Genomic DNA, 19,946 nt, shown 5'->3' with positions numbered 1-19,946 from the left:
TTACACTTACGCATTTAACAAATGCTTTTTACCATAGTGCAGGTTACTGAAGCGTTTTTGTTACAGGTTTCAATCCTATGTGGAACACAAAATTCCAGTTCACTATTTACGTGCCAGAACTGGCTTTGGTGCGGTTTGTGGTGGAGGACTACGACGCTGCTTCCCATAATGACCTGGTTGGCCTGTACACGCTGCCCTTCACCAGCATGCAGAATGGTGAGCTAGTGAAAATAAGCGAGAAATTGTTGTGCAGTTATTATGAATTTGTTCACCATAAGTCCTATCTTCTGTCTTCAGGATACCGCCATGTGCCTCTGCTCACGAAGAGAGGAAACCTCATTCCTTCAGCGGGACTGTTTGTACACATCATGATTCTTGATGCCAAATAAACTCCAGCATTCCCCTCAGTCATCACAATGTCAAAGTGTGCAGATCACTGAACAAGACAATCAGCTAAACTGTCCTCTGCAAACACTTTTAGGATAAGATTCGGACCTTTCCGATGTGCCTTGTGCTTTACTGTTCTCCTTACCATTTGAGTACAGAGGTGTCCCTTAAAATGCTTCATGGAATTAGTACATGCGGTTCAGTTTCGAAAAACAGGTGGGGTAACTAAAGACATAAGAAAAAAATCTACGCCTTCTTTGTCTTTGATTTTTTTTCCCCCATAGCATACAAATTGAATACATTTAAACAAGTACTGTTTAAATAAAAACATTTAAAGTTTATTTAAAGTTATTTTACATTTTTATATTTTAAAAAAATATTTTAAGATTTTTTGGAGTTTGGCTACCAGTTAGAGTAGTACTTTCTAGTGCTGTCAAATCGATTAATTGCGATTAATCATATCCAAAATAAAAGTTGGTGTTTACCAGTGTTGGGTGTAATGCTTTACAAGTAACGCAAGTTACATAATCAGATTACTTTTCTTTTTTTTTTTTTTCAAGTTACTAGTAAAGTAACGCATTACTTTTAAATTTACAAGAAAATATGAGTTACTTTTTTAAATACGTAACGCCAGTCGCCAGTTACTTTGTTTCCCAATTTATTCATTGACACCTCTACTGTAATATACCTTTTGGGGCTTTTGTTATTAATAAACAAATAAGCAAGCCTAGGCCAGGTGACAAAAAGTAACGTATTAGACGTATAAGAGTAACTAAGTAACGCAATTAGTTTAGTAATATATTTTTATTTATATTTAGTAATATATACATGTATGTATGTGTATTTATATATACATATAAATATACCCATCACACACGTATATTATATAAACACTAACTTTTATTTTGGATGTGATTAATCAATTTGACAGCACTAGTACTTTCAGAAAACACATTTTCCCACACTCAAGTCCATTTTAAGAATTCCATCGGTATTCCTGTCTAAATCAGTTTAGATTCGTAATTGGAGAATGTTTTACCTAACAGTTTTCTATTTTAATATTAAAAAATTGTATATTTAAAAATATACTACACTGATCCCTTTTTACATTAACAGAGTATTTAAACAAGTGTTTGTATATAATTTCTGATTGTCAATCAAAGTGTTTTTGTCTAGACATTCACGTTAAGTCACAATATATCACAATTATATCTTGGTTAAACAGGAGATTTAATCTTAATACCATCCTTTTGTTCATTGTTGTGTGAGATGAGTTGAACAGGAGTACTATTGTTTGATATTTGTTAGTTACAATGACTTGCGTTGGCTTATGCTCAGTTGTTCTTTACATGAACTCAGGATACAAATGAACCGTTTACCCCATATTACCAATACTGTACATGCTATCCATTATTTCCTGATAAACATGTTCAGCTATCAATGATAATCACATTATATACGAATCTGAAGAGTAGGCGTGTATTGAGTTATCTTGTCAGAGAAGTAAAGGTGTTGCACTACAAATGTGTATAACGTAAAAGAAAGGAAAAGTTATACATTTACAAACAGTAGCTGTGCTTTATATTTTTAAGGTGTTTGTTTTGTATTCATTGTTGTTGGTATAAGGTATTGCTGCTTTGATCTGCTCCTTTTCTAGAAATATTTCTATTTTTATGTTGTTCTTAACTTATCTAATGTGCCTTAAAGGAAAGTTGTTACACCGGCTGTTACCGTCTACTTCAGCAATATTAAGCCATAACAACATCTGTTTCTGATGTCCTGTTCTGACGTCCTCCTAACAGGAAAGAACTGGCGTTACTGACTCTAAAATACTGTGACATTCAACTAGTGCATTCATTAAACTGAATTAAACATCTCAGAAACATTTCTTGGCATACATTGTGTTTTTATTAGCACTAAAAGTCATTTAGACATGTTCTACTGTATGTGACTGATATAGTTATTTTGGTGGTATAATTTTGATGTTCAATGTAAGATGTTTACAAAGCATTTCTATTAGGTCATGTTAGCTTTTGAGTCGAAACATAAATAAATCGATAACATTTTATAGGTGACAATCTTCTAGCCCAAAATACACATAAAGCATAATAATCAGATCTGAAGATCAGACTGTATCTCTTTATAGCAAAACCAACTCAAAACAGTCCTGCCTTCTTTTTAAGGTCGTTCTGACGCCATTTAGGCAGCCGCTGGAAATTGTCACGGGTGCAGCCGAGGAGATTCTCAAATTCTGCATCAGTCAAAAATTCCTGAAATATAAAGACGGTGTAGGAAAAAATGACTAGATAGATAATAACCTTAAAAATATATTTCGAGCTCAGATTTTTTTAAGACCAACTCCAAAAAGTATTGAAGCTTGTTTCTTCCACAGGATTAAAAAATAAAAAAAACCTTAATTGCAACTTTTATCTCACAATTCTGACTTTTAGTCTCACAATTGTGATATTTAATTTCTCACAATTCTGAGAAAAACAGTCAGAATTGCAAGATATAAGATATAAATAGTCAGATATGTCAGATAAAAAGCTAAATAATAATAATTCTCTCAGAATTGTGAGAAAAAAATTCAGAACTGTAAGCTATAAATTAGCTACATATTGCGTCACAATTACCTTTTTTATTTTTTATCCCATCACAGTAAGAGGCTTCCATACTAAAGGTCTCAGTACCCACCTCTCGTTTTTCAGGGTCCACTCCTTGAGGCAGCTGATGTTGAGTTGTTTTAACTAGCTGCTCGGAATGAAGCATCCCAGAAGGCTTTGCTCCGCTGGGAGACTGGTCTACGTATGCATTGGAGATGGAGGAGGACATCCTCTGATTATGAGACTTTATATTTCCTGGACCTCCAGGAGCGCTGTAGCTCCCGCCACCTCCTCCTGTCTTCTTATTCAGGTTTGTGTTGTTGAGATTCTACAGGAAATGAGGTTGATATCATGTTTAGATTTGCACACAAGTGTGTAGATCATATCGATATTTAAATGTAATTAGGTAATCAATCGGATCACATTTGATTAATCAATTTAAATGAATCAGGTCAAGCATTCAATCAGTATGGTGAAAGCTTTTTACCACAGTGATTTGTGAAATATCAGCCAGCTTGCTTTTCATCTCCTCATATGAAAGGCCACCCTAGAATATAGAGTGAAACTGAAAAAGTGTCTCTCGTGTAACATTAATTCATTATGTGGTGTGATGGAGGACAAAAAGAGTCAGTATGAAAAGTCAGGATGAAATGGCGCTGGTAACCAGCTTTACTTGATGATATTAAATATTTGAATATTCAATGAGAAAAAAGTAGGAAGGACCTGATTCTTTGCATCAGGGAAAAATGGGCGTGGTCTGAATATGAGCTCAGTTTACATTCGTTCAACCTCATTTTTTTGTTGTAAGTATTATGGAAGCTCGTCTCCACCAGAGGATAAAAAAATAAAGGTACTGCAAGATGAAAAGTCAGAATTCAAAGAAAATAAAGTCAGAATTGTGAGGAAGTAATTCAGAATTCTGATTCTGATCTCACAATTCTGACTTTGTATCTTGCAGTTCTAATTTTATATCTCAGTACTACAACAAAAATATACATTTTGAGATATAAATGTATAATTGTGAGGGAAAAAAAACGTAAGAGAAAGCTTGCAATGACCTTTTTTTACCCCATTGAGGAAACAAGCTCCCATAAATTTTTTGTCAATATTTTAGAGAAAATCTGTATTATTATTATTATGCTTTTGAGAAGAAATTGGAAGAAAGAAGAAATTTAAACTTACAAATATATAAACTTATAAATTAATAATAAACAAATATTTAAACTTATAAAATACTGAATAAAATATTTAAACTTACAAATAAATAATAATAATTTAAACTTATAAATAAAAATATTTTTTGGAAAAATATGCAATGAAAAATCATTCTAAATAAGATCAGGAAAATGTGTTAAGAAAGCAAAAATGGTCCATTTTGCTTTCATGTTAAGGATGTATTATTAGATGAGAATCAACAAATGATTATGTGGACTGAACTTCTCAAGATTCAGTTAGTTTGTTAGTGAATTTGTTGTGCATTACTGCCCCCTGCTGGACAAATTCAACCCGTTGGACTCACACTCCACTTGTGAGCATCCCAAGCATTAAACCAGCCAGTGAAGGTGGGCGGCTCATAGCCTTGTTTAACAGTGGTGATGGGTGTCCCAGGGTCCCGTCCGGCTGGGTGGGTTTTAAGATAGTCCACTGCACTGCTATAGGACTCCTGAGTCTCGTACTGGTTGGCTGAGTTGCCAATCCAAAGGAAAATCTGAGGGAGGAGGAAGAAGAGGGGTTTAAGAGATTGACATATAAGAGCAGGAGCTTTCTAACCTTTTAATACCACAAACCCCCAATTTTGATGACCTCTTTGCAACAGACCCCTCCCACACTGTTTATCTTTCTCTCTGTAATTTATTTTCCTGGTCACCAGTTTGAAAACCCCAGGGTTTGAGTAACTTAACATGTAAAACAACCAGCAGAATTGTCGTTTGACGCTAATTTCTCTCTGCATATTTTGCATAACCCAGAACGACACCACCGTTTCTCGGCAGACTCATGCAAAAGAAGCCGACAGCATGACCTCACGACCTCACGCAGCCCACCTCCTCCCAGGTGTCTAGAAGCATGACGTCATCCTCGTCCAGGTCATCCTGAGTGAAGTCAGCCACTTCCGTCATAAGGAATCGGCCCGTCTGATTGGAGCATTCAAACAGACGAGGTTCGTGAAGCGCCACTTCTTTCTCCAGTCTGGTGGTGATACAGAGGAGTCAGTGGAACTGATTTGAAGTATGAACTCATCTTTATCTGTTTTCACGGTTGTACCTCTTGTCACTGGCGTATGGAGCTTTCCCTCCCAAAGCCACCCAGAAGGCAGCTGGTTCCTGTCCTTCCATCACAATCTGCTTGTCCTGCTCAGAAAGCAAATCAGCTACGGCTTTTCCCATCTCCCTCTCGTCTCCACTGCAGCCCTGTGAGAAACAGAAACACACACAAATAGAAATAGAAAGAGAGAGAGAGATGTAAAAACATAAAGTGTATTTATTATTATTAATGAATTAATAAACTACTGGTCGAAAGTTTGGAATAAAAAAAAAAAAAGTTAATTAGTGAATATTTACATATATTTATACTTGCCTTGCCATACCACAGGAAGACATTCTGATGAGTTTTGAGCAGAAAGACGTCATTGGTGTTGAGAGAGGTGGCTCGGGAGGGCACCTCTGTTGCTTTGGTGTTCATCTCATGTGTCCCTCTGACCTGGAAGAGTCTGGCACCAGGATCAGGGTTCACAACACCTGGTCTACCTGTCCCGCCCTAAGAAACAATCAACATGTCAACGAAAAGCTAAAGCACTTTAGTAAAAAAAAAAGTATACATATAATACTCCAAAGAGGCAAGACATCATATTAATATATTCTATGACAGTGTATGTAAGTAAATAAATAAATATTTGGTTACCTGACGGTGGTAAATAATTCAGATCATAAAATAATTTACAATTTAGAGTTATATGTTCCATAGGAATGAAGGCACAATCACCTCAAAAATGATGAGTCTGCCCTTAAAGATGGCCAGGAAGTGTCTGGGCTCTTTTCCCATGACCACTCTGACCTGTGTTGGGGCTCCATTGTATTTGTTATCCAAATTCACTGCCTGATAAGCACATGCCGTCACCTCATCCTGTGTAGCATTGCGACCCTGGAGAACACATGCTTCATGTCATAGGATCTCCAATGTGTGCATCCAGATTATAACGTATTGTGTATTCATAGCTTTTCTGCTCAATACATGTGAATTTTTCTACACAATATATGTGTAGAGTTCAAATATTAGAAATGCTGCATTGTTTATTTTGTACTGTAGCTATATAATGCATTTTATATACAGTGTATACAGACATATACACTTATGTCACACTTAAATGAATGTCATTATATAACAAATATTAAAGTGACATTTATTTGAATGTCATGATTTGTAATGCATTACAAGTAATGTGCGTTACGTAATTAGATTACTTTATTCAATGAACTATTAAAGTAATGCATTACTTTCAAATTTACAACGAAATATCTGATTTACTTTTCTTTCTTTTTTTTTTAAGTAATGCAAGTGATTTGATTTTTCATTTATTCACTTACACCTCTGCTGTTCCTGTGTTGAGAGAAACTGGGAGTGAGGTGCAAAGGCTGAGGCACTTTCTTTGGTCTGAGACTTATCAATTCCACTTTTGATGTGAAATGGCCTTTACAGTAGCCAAAAATATAACTTTTGAGTTTTTTTTTGTTTGTTTTGTTTTGTTATTGATAAACAAATAAGCAAACCCAGCCCAGGTGACAAAAGGTAACGCAAAACTAACAATGCATTACTTTCCATAAAAAGTAACACAATTAATTACTTTTTTATGGAGTAATGCAATATTGTAATGCATTACCTTTAAAAGTAACTTTCCCCAACATTGAGCACAAACAGTTTCATATCAAACCATTTTCTAAAAAAAAAAAAACAAGCTTTTTGTGGAGAACATCCAAATTTCAAGGTCACTGCAAAATAACTCTTAGAAGTGAAGGTAGCTTTGAGAAAATATCTAGCATTATTTGTTTATGGTTGACACTTTTTTTGATATTATATTATCTAGTAGAATTAAATTAATTTGTGTGAATTTATTGTCTGTAACTGTGATTCTCTGCAGACTATTATATGTTTTCTCCACATATTATGACATGAAATTAACTCAATTTCAGTGTATATTGTGTTGGAGATGGAGTATGCATGTTATGCTCCTCACCTGCCACATGTAGAGGATGTACTGTGGTTTGTTGGCTCTGTTGTAGGTGTACAACACTAGATAACAGTCTCCTCCATAGAACTGTCCATATGTGCTTGGGTTTACCTCCTTCAGTTCAAGATTCTCAATGCGCCAAACCTGAACACAAAAGAAAGCAGATATTTGCCTGTTGTTGTGAGGTAACAATCCCAAGCTTTTGAGTTCAGGTATTATTTTATCAGACCTGAATATGTCCTGAGGCGTCATCCACCATCCGCTCCTGAGCAGCCAGCTTTGGCTGAGCGTGAAGCTCCATGACGTCAAACTTCACCTGATCCACTTTAGCTGCAATAAGAGGTGTGTATAACAATCAATTGCCACACTGATACAATCAAATATGATGCATATACTAACATGACAATGCTGAAACATCTACACTCTCACATGAGAAATAATGCTGAATGATGAATCACCTATCTTTCCTACAGAGTGCGTCTTTCCCATTCCTTGAGCTTGACCTTTTTCTTTCCAGGACTTGAAGAGATGTTTAAACATGGCACATTCCCCTCCTTCACTCATAACCTCCACTTTTGTGTTGGATGGGTAGTTCTTCGCTTTTATAAAGCCCTGAGGGATGAATATTTGTGTGCACCAATTATGACACAATGGAGAAGTGATATTAAATAAATATACTAATACTATGCAAACACAGATACTTACAACCGCCCGACTGAGTGCTGAGTGTCTCTCTTCATCTGATGCTGCTTTTCCTTTCCAGACCATTACTGAGCTGCCACTTTGATCTAAAATATAGCAATCCTGCAAACAAAACATATATCAAAGAATAATCCACAGATAGCTGTGCATCATATAATGATACTGTGGGTGTTTTGGTAGACATCATGTCTCTCACAGTGGATCTCAGCAAATCCTGGGTCAGTGGACTGGTAGCCACTTCCTGTACCAACAGCTGACCACTGGCATCAGACACACTGAGAATGACAGAATGCTAATTAAGGACATTTTATTAGATGTTAGTTCTGAATTATCAGTTATCAACATCATCATTAGAAACATCAAATAATCATGAAAGAGTGAGAGAGATAGCTAGATAGCACAGACAGATAAAACAATAAAAAGATAAAACGAAATAACAATGGATAGTATGATATAAATATAAAACAATAGATAGAAGTAAAGATAGAACGATAGACAGGCAGACAAACAGAATAAAAATAATAAAACAATACATAGAACGACAGATAGAATGATAGACAGACAGACAGAATGATAAAACGATAGATAAAATGAAAACAGAATGATAGATAGAACGATAGGCAGGCAGGCAGAAAAAGATAAAACGATAGACAATAGAAAGATAGACACAATGATAAAATGATAGATAGCACAATAAAACAATAGAGTGATGAAAAAAATGACAGACAGACAGAGAGAGAGAGACGGACGGACGGACGGACGGACGGACAGACAGACAGACAGACAGAGACGGACGGACGGACGGACAGACAGACAGACAGAGACGGACGGACGGACAGACAGACAGACAGACAGACAGAGACGGACGGACGGACGGACAGACAGACAGACAGACAGACAGACAGAGACGGACGGACGGACGGACGGACGGACGGACGGACGGACGGACGGACGGACGGGCGGACGGGCGGACGGGCGGGCAGACAGACAGACAGACAGACAGAGAGATAGATAGATAAATAGACAGATAGATAGACAGATACATAGACAGAGACGGACGGACGGACGGACAGACAGAAAGACAATGTTATCCTGAATAAGACTTTTTAATGCCAAACAGATTGAAGTGTTCATACTGGTACAGTTTGACGTTGGAGGTCTGGTTTTGATCTGGATTATCATCAGGGATTGGTTCTTTCAGGTGTCCAGTCCTATGACCTAAAACAGATATCATGATCTTCATCAGCTCAGGAGAGGCTTCCTCCTGCCCACCCTCAATCACAGCAATCTGAGCCCGGCCTCCACGCTCCCGGTCCCTGATGTCCTGAGCCAGCAGAACGGCCTACGAAAGACAGGAGAGGACAGGAACACAATAGAAATCGATGCATCATTCTATTATATATCCAGCACAGTATCTTCCCCCATTTCTTCAATTACCTTTAATTTTTCTTGTCTGTTGCTTTGAGGACCATTCCATTGTATTATTGCTTTTCCCAAGTCCAGCAAGAATATGTCCCCTAGATTAAAACTGCTCCAGGAAACCTCCACCTGCAGACACACACACACACACACGGCCCTGCTGAAATTTGAGAGTTCTAGGTAGAAATCAGACATCAGACAGTCCTGTTCATTCTTGACAGTAATCCTGAATAATTTGTGGGGTGTACAATAATTAACTTCCTGATTCGTTCAAGGACCCAGGCCATGTAATAGAGAAACATAAGAGGACATGAGGACAGCAGTGATGCAGAGACAAGATTCTTGACCTTCTTGCGCATTAAATTCAATAATTTACAGTCTGACAGCTTCATTTACTGATCCTCTAAATGTTGGCTCTTCACCCTGCAATATAAATATCTGCTCACACAAAGTGAGTTGCATTGCAAATCTTCTAATGTGCTTTGACCATGTTTATAATCCAACTCTAGCATAAGATTGTCTGTCTGTGTTCTGTGAAAACAAGAGTTTTCAATTTGGGGTCTTTCAAAAAAAAAAAAAAAAAAGTATTGTAGCACAGCATTTTGTATTATCAAGGCAACTATAATTATAATATTAATTATTGAATTAATAATAATAAATTAACTTATATATATATATATATAATTTACTAATACATTTTAAATGAACTATTTTTTTTCCCTTTTTATATTTATATTTATCGAAAGTCAATTGTAATCATTACCTTTAGCTTCAGTACAGTAACAGTATAAAAGCCATCATGTTGTCTTTAAATATGATTTCTATTTTATAATAATACTAATAATATTACGCTTTTTTTCTCACATGAAAATATGTAGAGTAGCTGCCTTTATCGCTGTCACACATCTCCAGTTCTCACTGAAAAGGAATGGCATCTATTAACATATTCTACTATGAAGGTGTGGCTCATTAATGTTAATTAGGGTTGGTGATTGTATGCTCCTGTATGATTACCAAGCAAGTATCAACTAATTAATATTCATGAAGTGAGCCTTCACTATTGTAGTACAATGATTCGAAGTGTCAGGTGCAGCAGTTCACCTCTCTTGCAGTCACATGTTTGGTTCCTTTGACATGGAGCAGGCGCTGAATGTTATACACATTGGTCTCCACATGTGTGAATCCTGATCCCACACCTCCTTTTTTATATCTGCAGCAAACAGGAAAGTGCAGACATAATCAAACCTTCATGGAATTGATAGGAACAAGCCAAAATGTTTTTATTTCACTCACATGAGGCCACTCTTGAAGTAGCTTTTGAATTTAGCTGATTCACTTCCCTGGACCTCCCGATGTTGAACTGGACTGCTGCCGAGACACTCATCCAGTTGGGTCACATAGATGGCTGATGCTCCCTGCTCATCCTGAGAGGATGCATTGCCTATCCAGTAGTGGATGTCAGTGGATTGTGTGGCGCTGTTGCTCACCTGAATGACAATGCCAAGATGCATGAGGACAAACCAAAAATTATTCAGACAACTGTTAGTATGGCAATATTTACACAGCTTGGGCCACCCTTAGCAATGCTTAATTTTGTTCAGTCTGTGGTGTAAAAATGTTGCATTAGCAATTAAAATACTTAAGCAATACATGGTTAGGTCAAAGGCCAATTCCGATTTTGTGACTATATCCGATTTTTTGGATGACATGCTTACATTTCTTTTAAAAGTGACCCGTATCCGATGTGTGCATTTTACACTGCACTTGGAGAAACAAGCCAAAAATAGCATATGACATCACAAATCAATTTGAATAGTACAATGAGTTTAATTAATTGACATGGAATTCATATAGAAATGTTTTTAATGTGATAGTTACATCAAAATAATTATATAGCCTAGTGCAAATTCTTCAGGACAGTGATGTACGCAGCTCCGCTGAAAGCTTGCGAGTGGAATAATACTCAGGTGGTAGATACTGTTAAGCATGTCACATTGTCTGTGTTTTTTTAGTATTTAAAACCAAATGCATTCGTCAGTGATTGTATATCAAAGGCAGGGACATGTTTGTGTGCATTTTATTTTGTGGTTTCAATTGAACGAACGGGACTGAAGCACTCGTCTGTGCACGAGCCGTCGTCACTGACAACAGCAGCAACGAGCACTCAGCGTGATTTCAAAAGCAACACATTTCAGCGTCAGATCGCCTTTTATTTAACACAAACGAATGAAATTAATAGAGATGTTTCATTTGTTACAGGTATGTCTGTACCGGGAATTGGGTCACTTGAACATGCAGTATAAATGCGGCCTAAAGTGTCTGCATAATTGTTGGTCCCAAATGTTTATTAATTTTACTGGTAGTCCACTGTAAGAAGAATTTTGGGGTATAATATGTCACAGTTTATTTTATTTTGCTATTCTCACTTACATAAATGAACTATAGTGTCCTGCACCCACTAGTAAAAAAATATCAAAAATTATATCTGGTGTCTGAATAATTTTTGGTTTGACTGTGCGTATCATTAGTAAAAATTAATTAATAATTAAAACAATTATAGAATATTAATAGATATAAAAATATAAAATGATAAATGAAATAAACTAATTATAATTCATTAAAATCCATTTATTTTATTTATAATGATCTATTTTTATTAATATTTCATAATGATTAAAAAATTTAAATCTATTTTTTTATCATATGTTTTTAATAAATCAGAAGAAATCACCACTAATTATGATTGGATAAAGAGCTGCATTAAAACATGCATAATGTTAACTTCCTTTGTGTTCCAAAGGACATAAATTCTAGTTATTTATTGTCAACTGGACCAGCACTTCAAAAAGCACTATTTAAAATGACCTAAAGAGTATCATGTCAATTAGACTGAATACCAGATTACTTACATTAAGAATAATGTAGCAGTCACCTTCAAAAAAATTTCCATATGCTTGCTCTGGGACAGGGACCATTTTCATTTTCTAATGAAACATAAAACAGAATAATACATTAATATAACATATTATATACAGTCATGGCCAAAAATATTGGCACCCTTGGTAAATATGATCAAAGAAGGCTGTGAAAACTAATCTACATTGTTAATCCTTTTGATCTTTTATTAAAAAAATTCACAAAAATCTAACCTTTCATTGGATAATAAGAATTTAAAATGGACAGAAATATCATTATGAAATAAATGTTTTTCTCAAATACATGTTGGACACAATTATTGGCACCCCAATAAATTATTATGAGTGAAATATCTCTGAAGTATATTTCCATTCATATTCACAATTTTGACAGGCTCCAGGGTGATTACAGTATGAACATGAAATTATCTAGCCATGGCTTCCTGTTTCACAGAAATATAAATAGGAGGGAAAACAAAGCCCAAATTCCCTTAATCATCATTAAAATGTTACGAAACTGCCTGGAAGAGGATGTGTGTCTATATCGTCCTAATGCACGGTGAGAAGGAGAGTTTGAGTGGCTAAAGACTCTCCAAGGACCACAGCTGGAGAATTGCAGAAAATAGTTGAGTCTTGGGGTCAGAAAACCTTAAAAAAATAATGTCAAACAGCACCTACATCACCACGTGTCGTTTGGGAGGGTTTCAAGAAAAATTCTCCTAGCTCATCCAAAAATAAACTCCAGCATATTCAGTTATCAGACACGACTGGAACTTCAAATGGGACTGGCTTCTATGGTCAGATGAAACTAAAAAATTAGCTTTTTAGCAGCAAACACTCAAGATGGGTTTGGTGAACACAGGGATAAAAAGTACCCCATGTGTACAATGAAATATACTGCTGTATTTTTTAGGTTGTGGGCCTATATTTCTGCTGGAGGTCCTGGACATCTTGTTTAGACACATGGCATCATGGATTCTATCAAATACCAACAGATAAAAAAATCAATAAGTGACTGACTCTGTTAGAAATCTTATAATGGGCCATGTTTGGATCTTCCAACCATACAATAATCCAAACACAAACCTCAAAAACAACTCAAAAATGGGTCACTGGACACAAAACCAAGCTTCTGCTGGCCATTCCAGTCCTCTGACCTGAACCCTGTAGAAAATGAGTGAACTGAAGAGAAGAAGCACCAACATGGCTCTGGGAATCTAAAGGGTCTGGAGTGATTCTGGATGAAGGAATGGTCTCTGATCTCTTGTCAGGTGTTGTCTAACCTCATCAACCATTATAGGAGAAAATTTAGAGCTGTTAAACTGGCAAATGGAGGTTTCAAAAAGTATTGAATAAAAGGGTGCCTTGAATTTTTTAAATAAAAGATCAAAAGGATTAACAATGCAGATAAATTTTCACAGCCTTCTTTGATCATATTTACCAAGGGTGCCGATATTTTTGGCCATGACTGTATATATATATATATATATATATATATATATATATATATATATATATATATATATATATATATATACATATGCATCATTGTATCATTGTGATGTACAATGATATCACAATATATCATTAAAAATATTAAATATGACTATCAAAAATTGCCTAATTTGAGAAAACAAAAGTGATTTCTTACACTGATGGTCCAGATCTGCAAGCCAGGTTTTCGCTGGATGTTTTTTAACACATCCTGGGCTTCCGTCATTCTGCTGTATTCTGAGAAGAAATCTCAACGCTCAAACTATCTGAATAAAAACCATAACCACAGCATAATGCATCACAACTGACAATAAAACTTCAGGTATACTGAAGCATATTTTGACACTATGAATCTAAATTTGACCTGAATTCATGCTTGCATTATAAAATATAATGAAATCATTTCAGTATTATTTACATTCGCAGAAAAAACATTGGACTATAATGTAAATGTGTAAAGTAACACTCATGAACACATATTCTTTATATCACAATAAAAATGATAAACATTAGCATATTATAATAACACAATGTGTTTCACTACAGTTTCGCTTTTCAGTTTTTAATTAAATGTTATGACAGATTTTTGCAAATCTATCATTTGTACAAATATTAGATTTTTTTTTTTTTTAAAAGGTGCTTCATCACTCCTAACACCGAGTGACAAAAGAGATGGATTATGAAAGGATGATGAAGAGAATATGTGCTTCCTCTAGAGAATCTGTACTACTAAACAGCGCTGGCCAGTACTATGGCAACAAATGGATTTCACTTTCAAGAATCTGCTCAGTAAACACAAAAACTACTTAGCAACAGAAATGTGCATCAAAAAAACTAATTTAAAACAGGTCACTATTCACATTACAAATTATGTGGAAATATTTTGCAACTCTGAAGTCATACGATGACCAAAATGTCTTTGAGATGTTTCATCATCCGTGTCCAGCTAACGACTTTGCTTCAGAATATATTTAAAATGCATATTCAGACAAGCTGTGAATCTTATTAGGACAAATAGCCTGAAAATAATTAGCATAGTGCAAACAAACAACAACTACACATCAGCAACCAGTCCTCTCTCATAAAACTCAATGCTAACAGTGAAAAGAAATGCTGACCTTTCATAATCACAGCACAGCTGTTGCTAAGAAACTGGGGCACGAGAATATTGACTGAAATATAGTGTTGAGGGTGGAGCATGAACAAAAACATCACACAGAACAATCTTAGCAGGCTGTAGAAGACAGCACCCCCAGATAAAAAAAAAAAATCTACTAATACACCAATTCAATATAAACAAACAGAAATATGGAATCAGAAAATGGTATTTAGTGAGAAAATAGGCAAACTAAAGCACAGCTGTATGCTGGTCATACTGTATATATGTTACAGCTTCAATAGCATTTAATCTTTCGCGTGATCATGTTACATTAATAATATTCATGATTGCTCAGAAAAACAGCTACTGTACAAACACTTCGTATTTAATAGTTTTGTGTGCTTTCTCTCCTGAATGACTGGTTTTTCTGTCTATTGACAAAGCTTTTAAAATAATAGGCTTTTCCATAAATCCTGATCAATGATAAGGATTAGTCTCATATTTCCTTGTGTGAGGTTAAAAATGTAGGATCTTTTCATTCGACACGACAAATTCATACATTTCTGTTCCAAATAATATCTAATCTGGAATATAACTGAGTAAAATTTCCATCAACGTGTCATTAAGAAAATTAGTTTGCATTGCAAAGAAGTAAAATATACATTAAGAGTCAGTTTTAAAAATGTAAAACTTTGGCACATACTGTATCATAATTATGATTATATAACATGTCCATCAAGGACTGTATATATATATATATGTGATCAATTGATAGTTTAAATAAGGTTTTTCTTACCTGTATGCCTTGCACAGAGGTATTATTCAGCGTAGTAATGTATTAATGAGTTATGACGAATCTCTCTGAGTGGTTTCCTCTCCCTCTGTACATTGTTAATGTGTGCTGATGAGGGAAGGGCTTGTATCTGTCCAGCCCTACAGGTGAGAACACACCTTAATACCCACACAAGACTTTATATGGACAAGAACAGGAGTTCCCTTTGACCTCTTACGTACATAACCCTACATAAATAAACCTTTAGAAACAAACCAACACAAAAGCCAATAACTGAACATGTTTGTATGTTGTGTAATTCCAAAATGATCCTATAAGAAATTAAATCAATACATTTAAGAATTTAGAATCTAGACTTTTATTTATTATTTTAGAAGAAGTGCCAAGCAAAAGGAAATATAAAGGATGCAATTATTAAAAATGACAGTAAAGACATTTATAATGTTAAAAGTTAGGTTTATTTATTATTATTTATACAGTTTTTAACTTTCTATTCATCAAAGAATCCTGAAAGAAATAAAAATAAATCATGTTTGGCAGCACAATGGTTTTCAACACTTATAATAAGAATTAAAAAAAAAATGTTTCTTAAACACCAAATCAGCATATTAGAGTGATTTATGAAGGATGATTTATGAGACACTCAAAACTGAAGTAGTGACTGTTGAAATTCAGCTTTGCCATCACAGGAATACATTGCATTTTAACATATATTAAAGTAGAAAACTGTTATTTTAAACTGTAATAATATTTCACAATACTACTGTTTTACTGTATTTTGATCAAACAAATGCAGCCTTGATAAGAATAAAAGATGCGTTTTAAAAAACATTAGGCTATTACATTTTACCAGTGAAAGAAGCTTGTTTGAAACTGGTTCAGACCAGAAAAGGAGGACTTACTAGAATTCAGCTAAAACATTATATCACAATTTACTCTTCCTCATGTTGCTTCAAACTTGTATGACTTTCCTCCATGTGTTTTACAGAATAACCTGGTCAGTGTCCACTCTTTTCACTAAAATATACAGTAGGGACTGTCCAGAATGACAAAAGAGGATGTAATTTACAAGTGACGTACAGAACTTCTATGATATATTCCAAGTCCTCTTAAGTTTTCCTCAATAAATCACTATATTCAGGTGTGGACGATTCAGCTGCAGCAGTTAAAGATGCTGTATGTGCGTTTTTACCTTGAAATAGGCTATCATTTCTAAAATCATTCTGATGGACATATAATAAGGCAAATGGCTTCTGTTTCTTTCCCACACTTCCCAATATGTCTCTTCTGGGAGTCTGTAATTTTGGTGAGCGGGTACGAAATTCCGCGAAAATGGCGGATTGCTTTGCGGCAGCAATTGGGACAGTGATATATTTACGACAGTGACAGACTCACTTAACTGTAGGGGGCTCCAAAGTCGAAAATACATAAAACTACTTACAGTTGCTTTAACAGCTCTCTGAAGGGGAAGATTATTCATAAATAATGACTTGATTTTTTGTTATCTATCATATGACTTATTGTGCATGAGTCATATTGACTACTTTTATGGAGCTTTTTGCATGCTTATTGAAGCTTGAAAGCATCAGTACACATTAACATGAAAAAAGGGCCATTACTGATATTTTCTAATTTCACAGTGTTCACACTGTTTCACAGAATAAAGAATGGCATGGTTTGGAACAACATGAGAGTGAGTAAATAGCAACTGATAGTTCATAAACTTCACCACGAATTAGGAATCTCCTTCATTATCACATATTCTCTCAGTTATATAAAACAAGCTCGTTTGAAGTTGGTGGAGGTCAGAGAGACTCGCGCGTCTCTCTCCTGCTCTGGATTCCCCTCACATCAGCTCTGCGTCTCAGCTCTTTCACGCTCAGATCACAAGGAACGCTTCAGACGGGAACGCCACACAGACACTCAGGAGAGCCAGAGAGAGAGACAGTGATTAATCTCTTCCACTCCAGCAGATGGGGAGAAAGAGCGAACGAATCCCCTGCGAGAGGCTCTTGGACAGATATCAAAGGCTTCCTATGGCAAATGGCCCATCAGCCACCAACAAATAAAGATAAGTAAGCGGCAAAATGGTGCTTCATTAAGGTTTAGAGGCTTCACCTTAATTGCAGGCCAGAATGCCACTCTGAGGGAGACGGAGAGAGGTGGGCGAACAAACTCTCAAAGTATAAAGTGTGCAGAAAAGCAGAACATTACAAGAATAAAAGTGTAAAGACATTTATAACAAGGAACAAAAACTTCTTTCCTGAGTGGGCAGTTTTACTGATTAACAAGATCTGTATATCCACCTGTATGTCTATCCATCTATAGTTTCTGTCTATATACATCTATAATGTCTGTCAGTCTATGTCTGTCATCTACCTACCTATCTATACATCTTTCCATCTGTCTGTCTATCTATTACTCTATCTACCTACCTAACTAAATGTCTATCCATCTGTCTCTTTCTATATACTATATTCTATATACATCTTTCTGTCTATCCATCCATTCATCCATCTACTGACCTATATATACATCTATTACTCTATCTACCTACCCATGTCTATCCATCGGTCTCTTTCTATATACTATATTCTATATCCATCTTTCTGTCTATCCATCCATCCATCCATCAGTATACCTAGTCTATCCTAGTCTAGTAGTCTATCTACCCACTACATACCTACCCACATCTGTCTATCCATCCATCCACTGACCTATATAGACATCTATTACTCTATTTACCTGTCTCTATATATATCCATCAATCCTATCTATTCATCTACCTACCTATCTATACAATATGTCTATCTAATTTTCTACAGTATCTATCCATCTATGTCTCTGTCTATACCTCTATCTGTCAATCCATTTGTCTGTCTGACTATCTGTCTACAGATCCATCTTTAATCTATCATCTGCAATAGGTTAAATATAATGAACATATCAGCAATAATTATAGATAATACTGAACTTAGAATTTACGTACCATCATGTAATATATGGCGATCTGTTTTAATGTAATCGGTAAAGATTGTGATTATTTTTTTTGATTATCTGCCACCAACTACAAAATCAAAATAATTCCCTTTTCCCCTTTATCTCCACCCTCTTCTTTTCTCAAAAAACTTTTTCTCTCTTCAATGTCAAGACATTTAAATTCAAACAATAAAAGGCATTTGAGTCAATGTGAGTTCTGAGGCATTTGAGTACTAATGCGAAGAAACTCAATGACACTGGTTAGGGAAACAGGGTTTGGGCAAAAACTAATTATGTTTGTCCCAATGTCATTTAGCAGCCGATTAGGTAATCAGTGTTTTTGAAGAAACACGTGTCCAATGCAATATGTTGGTGGTACAATAAATTAAAATTTCCTGCATTTAACACTGCATAATGAGCAACCTTTAGGATTCAAGAGTATTTTTCTTTCTAACGGCATAAAACAGTGTGTACAGCACGCATACAGACGTGTGCGCACATGCACACACACACACGACAATAGTAAAGCAAACAGATATGACTCATTTGAGCAACCCAACATGAGAGAGCTCATATTCAGCTGTTCCTTTCATTCACCGTCCCAGAGACACCTTAGGCAAACATTTCTCGGACAGCACCCAAATTCAAAATGTAATTTTATACTCTCAAACACATAGTGTTGTTTTCATCTCCAAGAAGCAAAACACACAACGCATAAAGCTCAAGGTCATGTGATTCACATAGGTTCCCAAGTACCATATTTGGAAATTCTGAAGTTAATCATTGAGATCAGGAATTTCTGACAAAGCAAATACATTGTAAAATGTGTTGAATGAAATTTTGGTGTGGTTTTATGCAAGTCAGAGAAATTATTTACATTAGGTTACACCAACAAGAGTGTCAGTACAGGTCAAACTATTTTACTTTTCACTTTTACAGTATAAACGGAGACACAAAATGTTAAATATTTGTGAAATAATGCGAAAACCGTCTTACCTTTCTCAAACTCCAAGGTGAACAGATAGAATAATTTAATAATGTATAAATGCACAGCTGACCGCCACCACATATATTTCCATGGCTAAAAAAAAGAAAACACCTGCTTTTTCCCCAAGTTTTACCACCAGAAATGACTATTTACTGTCACAAGTGGCCTTTTGGTTGCTGCTCTGTAAGTGAACCGCTTAAAGTTCGTGGCAAATCATGCAGCAAACTAACCGAGAGCTCAGAGTTTGCTCATTAACTACATTTCACACAGCCCACATTTCTGTGCACTCCGTTCTTTACACAAAATCTTGTTGAGGAAAACCAAGCATATTTAAATTCACTGTAC

The 19,946-nt window shown here is 35.5% G+C and overlaps 2 protein-coding genes across 6 annotated transcripts in view; one reads left to right on the top strand and one right to left on the bottom strand.

Moving 5' to 3' along the window:
• plcd1a (phospholipase C, delta 1a) overlaps positions 1-2,274 on the top strand; it is a 19,838-nt gene extending 17,564 nt beyond the window's left edge. For both annotated transcript variants that reach the window (XM_058764761.1, XM_058764760.1), the window contains exons 14-15: positions 67-216; positions 298-2,274. In XM_058764761.1, coding sequence (XP_058620744.1) covers positions 67-216; positions 298-389 — 242 coding nt within the window. In that variant the 3' untranslated portion in view covers positions 390-2,274. The remainder of the gene's footprint in view (positions 1-66; positions 217-297) is intronic.
• vill (villin-like) lies at positions 2,273-19,946 on the bottom strand. Of its 4 annotated transcripts, none has more exons than XM_058764756.1 (21): positions 19,610-19,946; positions 15,638-15,774; positions 13,900-14,008; positions 12,243-12,317; positions 10,627-10,820; positions 10,435-10,543; positions 9,352-9,462; positions 9,051-9,256; positions 8,111-8,189; positions 7,918-8,016; positions 7,671-7,824; positions 7,442-7,542; positions 7,219-7,356; positions 5,970-6,128; positions 5,565-5,744; positions 5,253-5,398; positions 5,033-5,177; positions 4,510-4,698; positions 3,478-3,537; positions 3,082-3,318; positions 2,273-2,657 (listed from the first exon to the last, which is right to left on the bottom strand). In XM_058764756.1, exons 3-21 carry the CDS (start codon positions 13,966-13,968, stop codon positions 2,544-2,546), a joined length of 2,565 nt encoding a protein of 854 aa, XP_058620739.1. In that variant the 5' UTR covers positions 13,969-14,008; positions 15,638-15,774; positions 19,610-19,946; the 3' UTR covers positions 2,273-2,543. The 4 variants fall into 4 exon arrangements, with proteins under 4 accessions (XP_058620739.1, XP_058620741.1, XP_058620740.1 ...); XM_058764758.1 differs by having other exon boundaries at positions 13,900-13,979; XM_058764757.1 differs by lacking the exon at positions 19,610-19,946 and adding an exon at positions 16,827-19,454.

Source organism: Onychostoma macrolepis, chromosome 24, assembly GCF_012432095.1.
Source record: "Onychostoma macrolepis isolate SWU-2019 chromosome 24, ASM1243209v1, whole genome shotgun sequence".
Taxonomy (NCBI): Eukaryota; Metazoa; Chordata; class Actinopteri; order Cypriniformes; family Cyprinidae; genus Onychostoma; species Onychostoma macrolepis.
Note: the sequence above shows the minus strand (reverse complement) of the source record. Positions and strands in the feature narration are given on the sequence as shown.

Excerpts from the sequence above, each read along its gene's own strand:
- vill (XM_058764756.1), bottom strand. The coding sequence starts at position 13,968 with ATGACGGAAGCCCAGGATGTGTTAAAAAACATCCAGCGAAAACCTGGC. Across the intron at positions 5,745-5,969 it reads GCAGACTCATCATTTTTGAG|GGCGGGACAGGTAGACCAGG; the intron begins GTGATTGTGCCT and ends ATTGTTTCTTAG. Across the intron at positions 4,699-5,032 it reads TTCTAGACACCTGGGAGGAG|ATTTTCCTTTGGATTGGCAA; the intron begins GTGGGCTGCGTG and ends CTCCTCCCTCAG.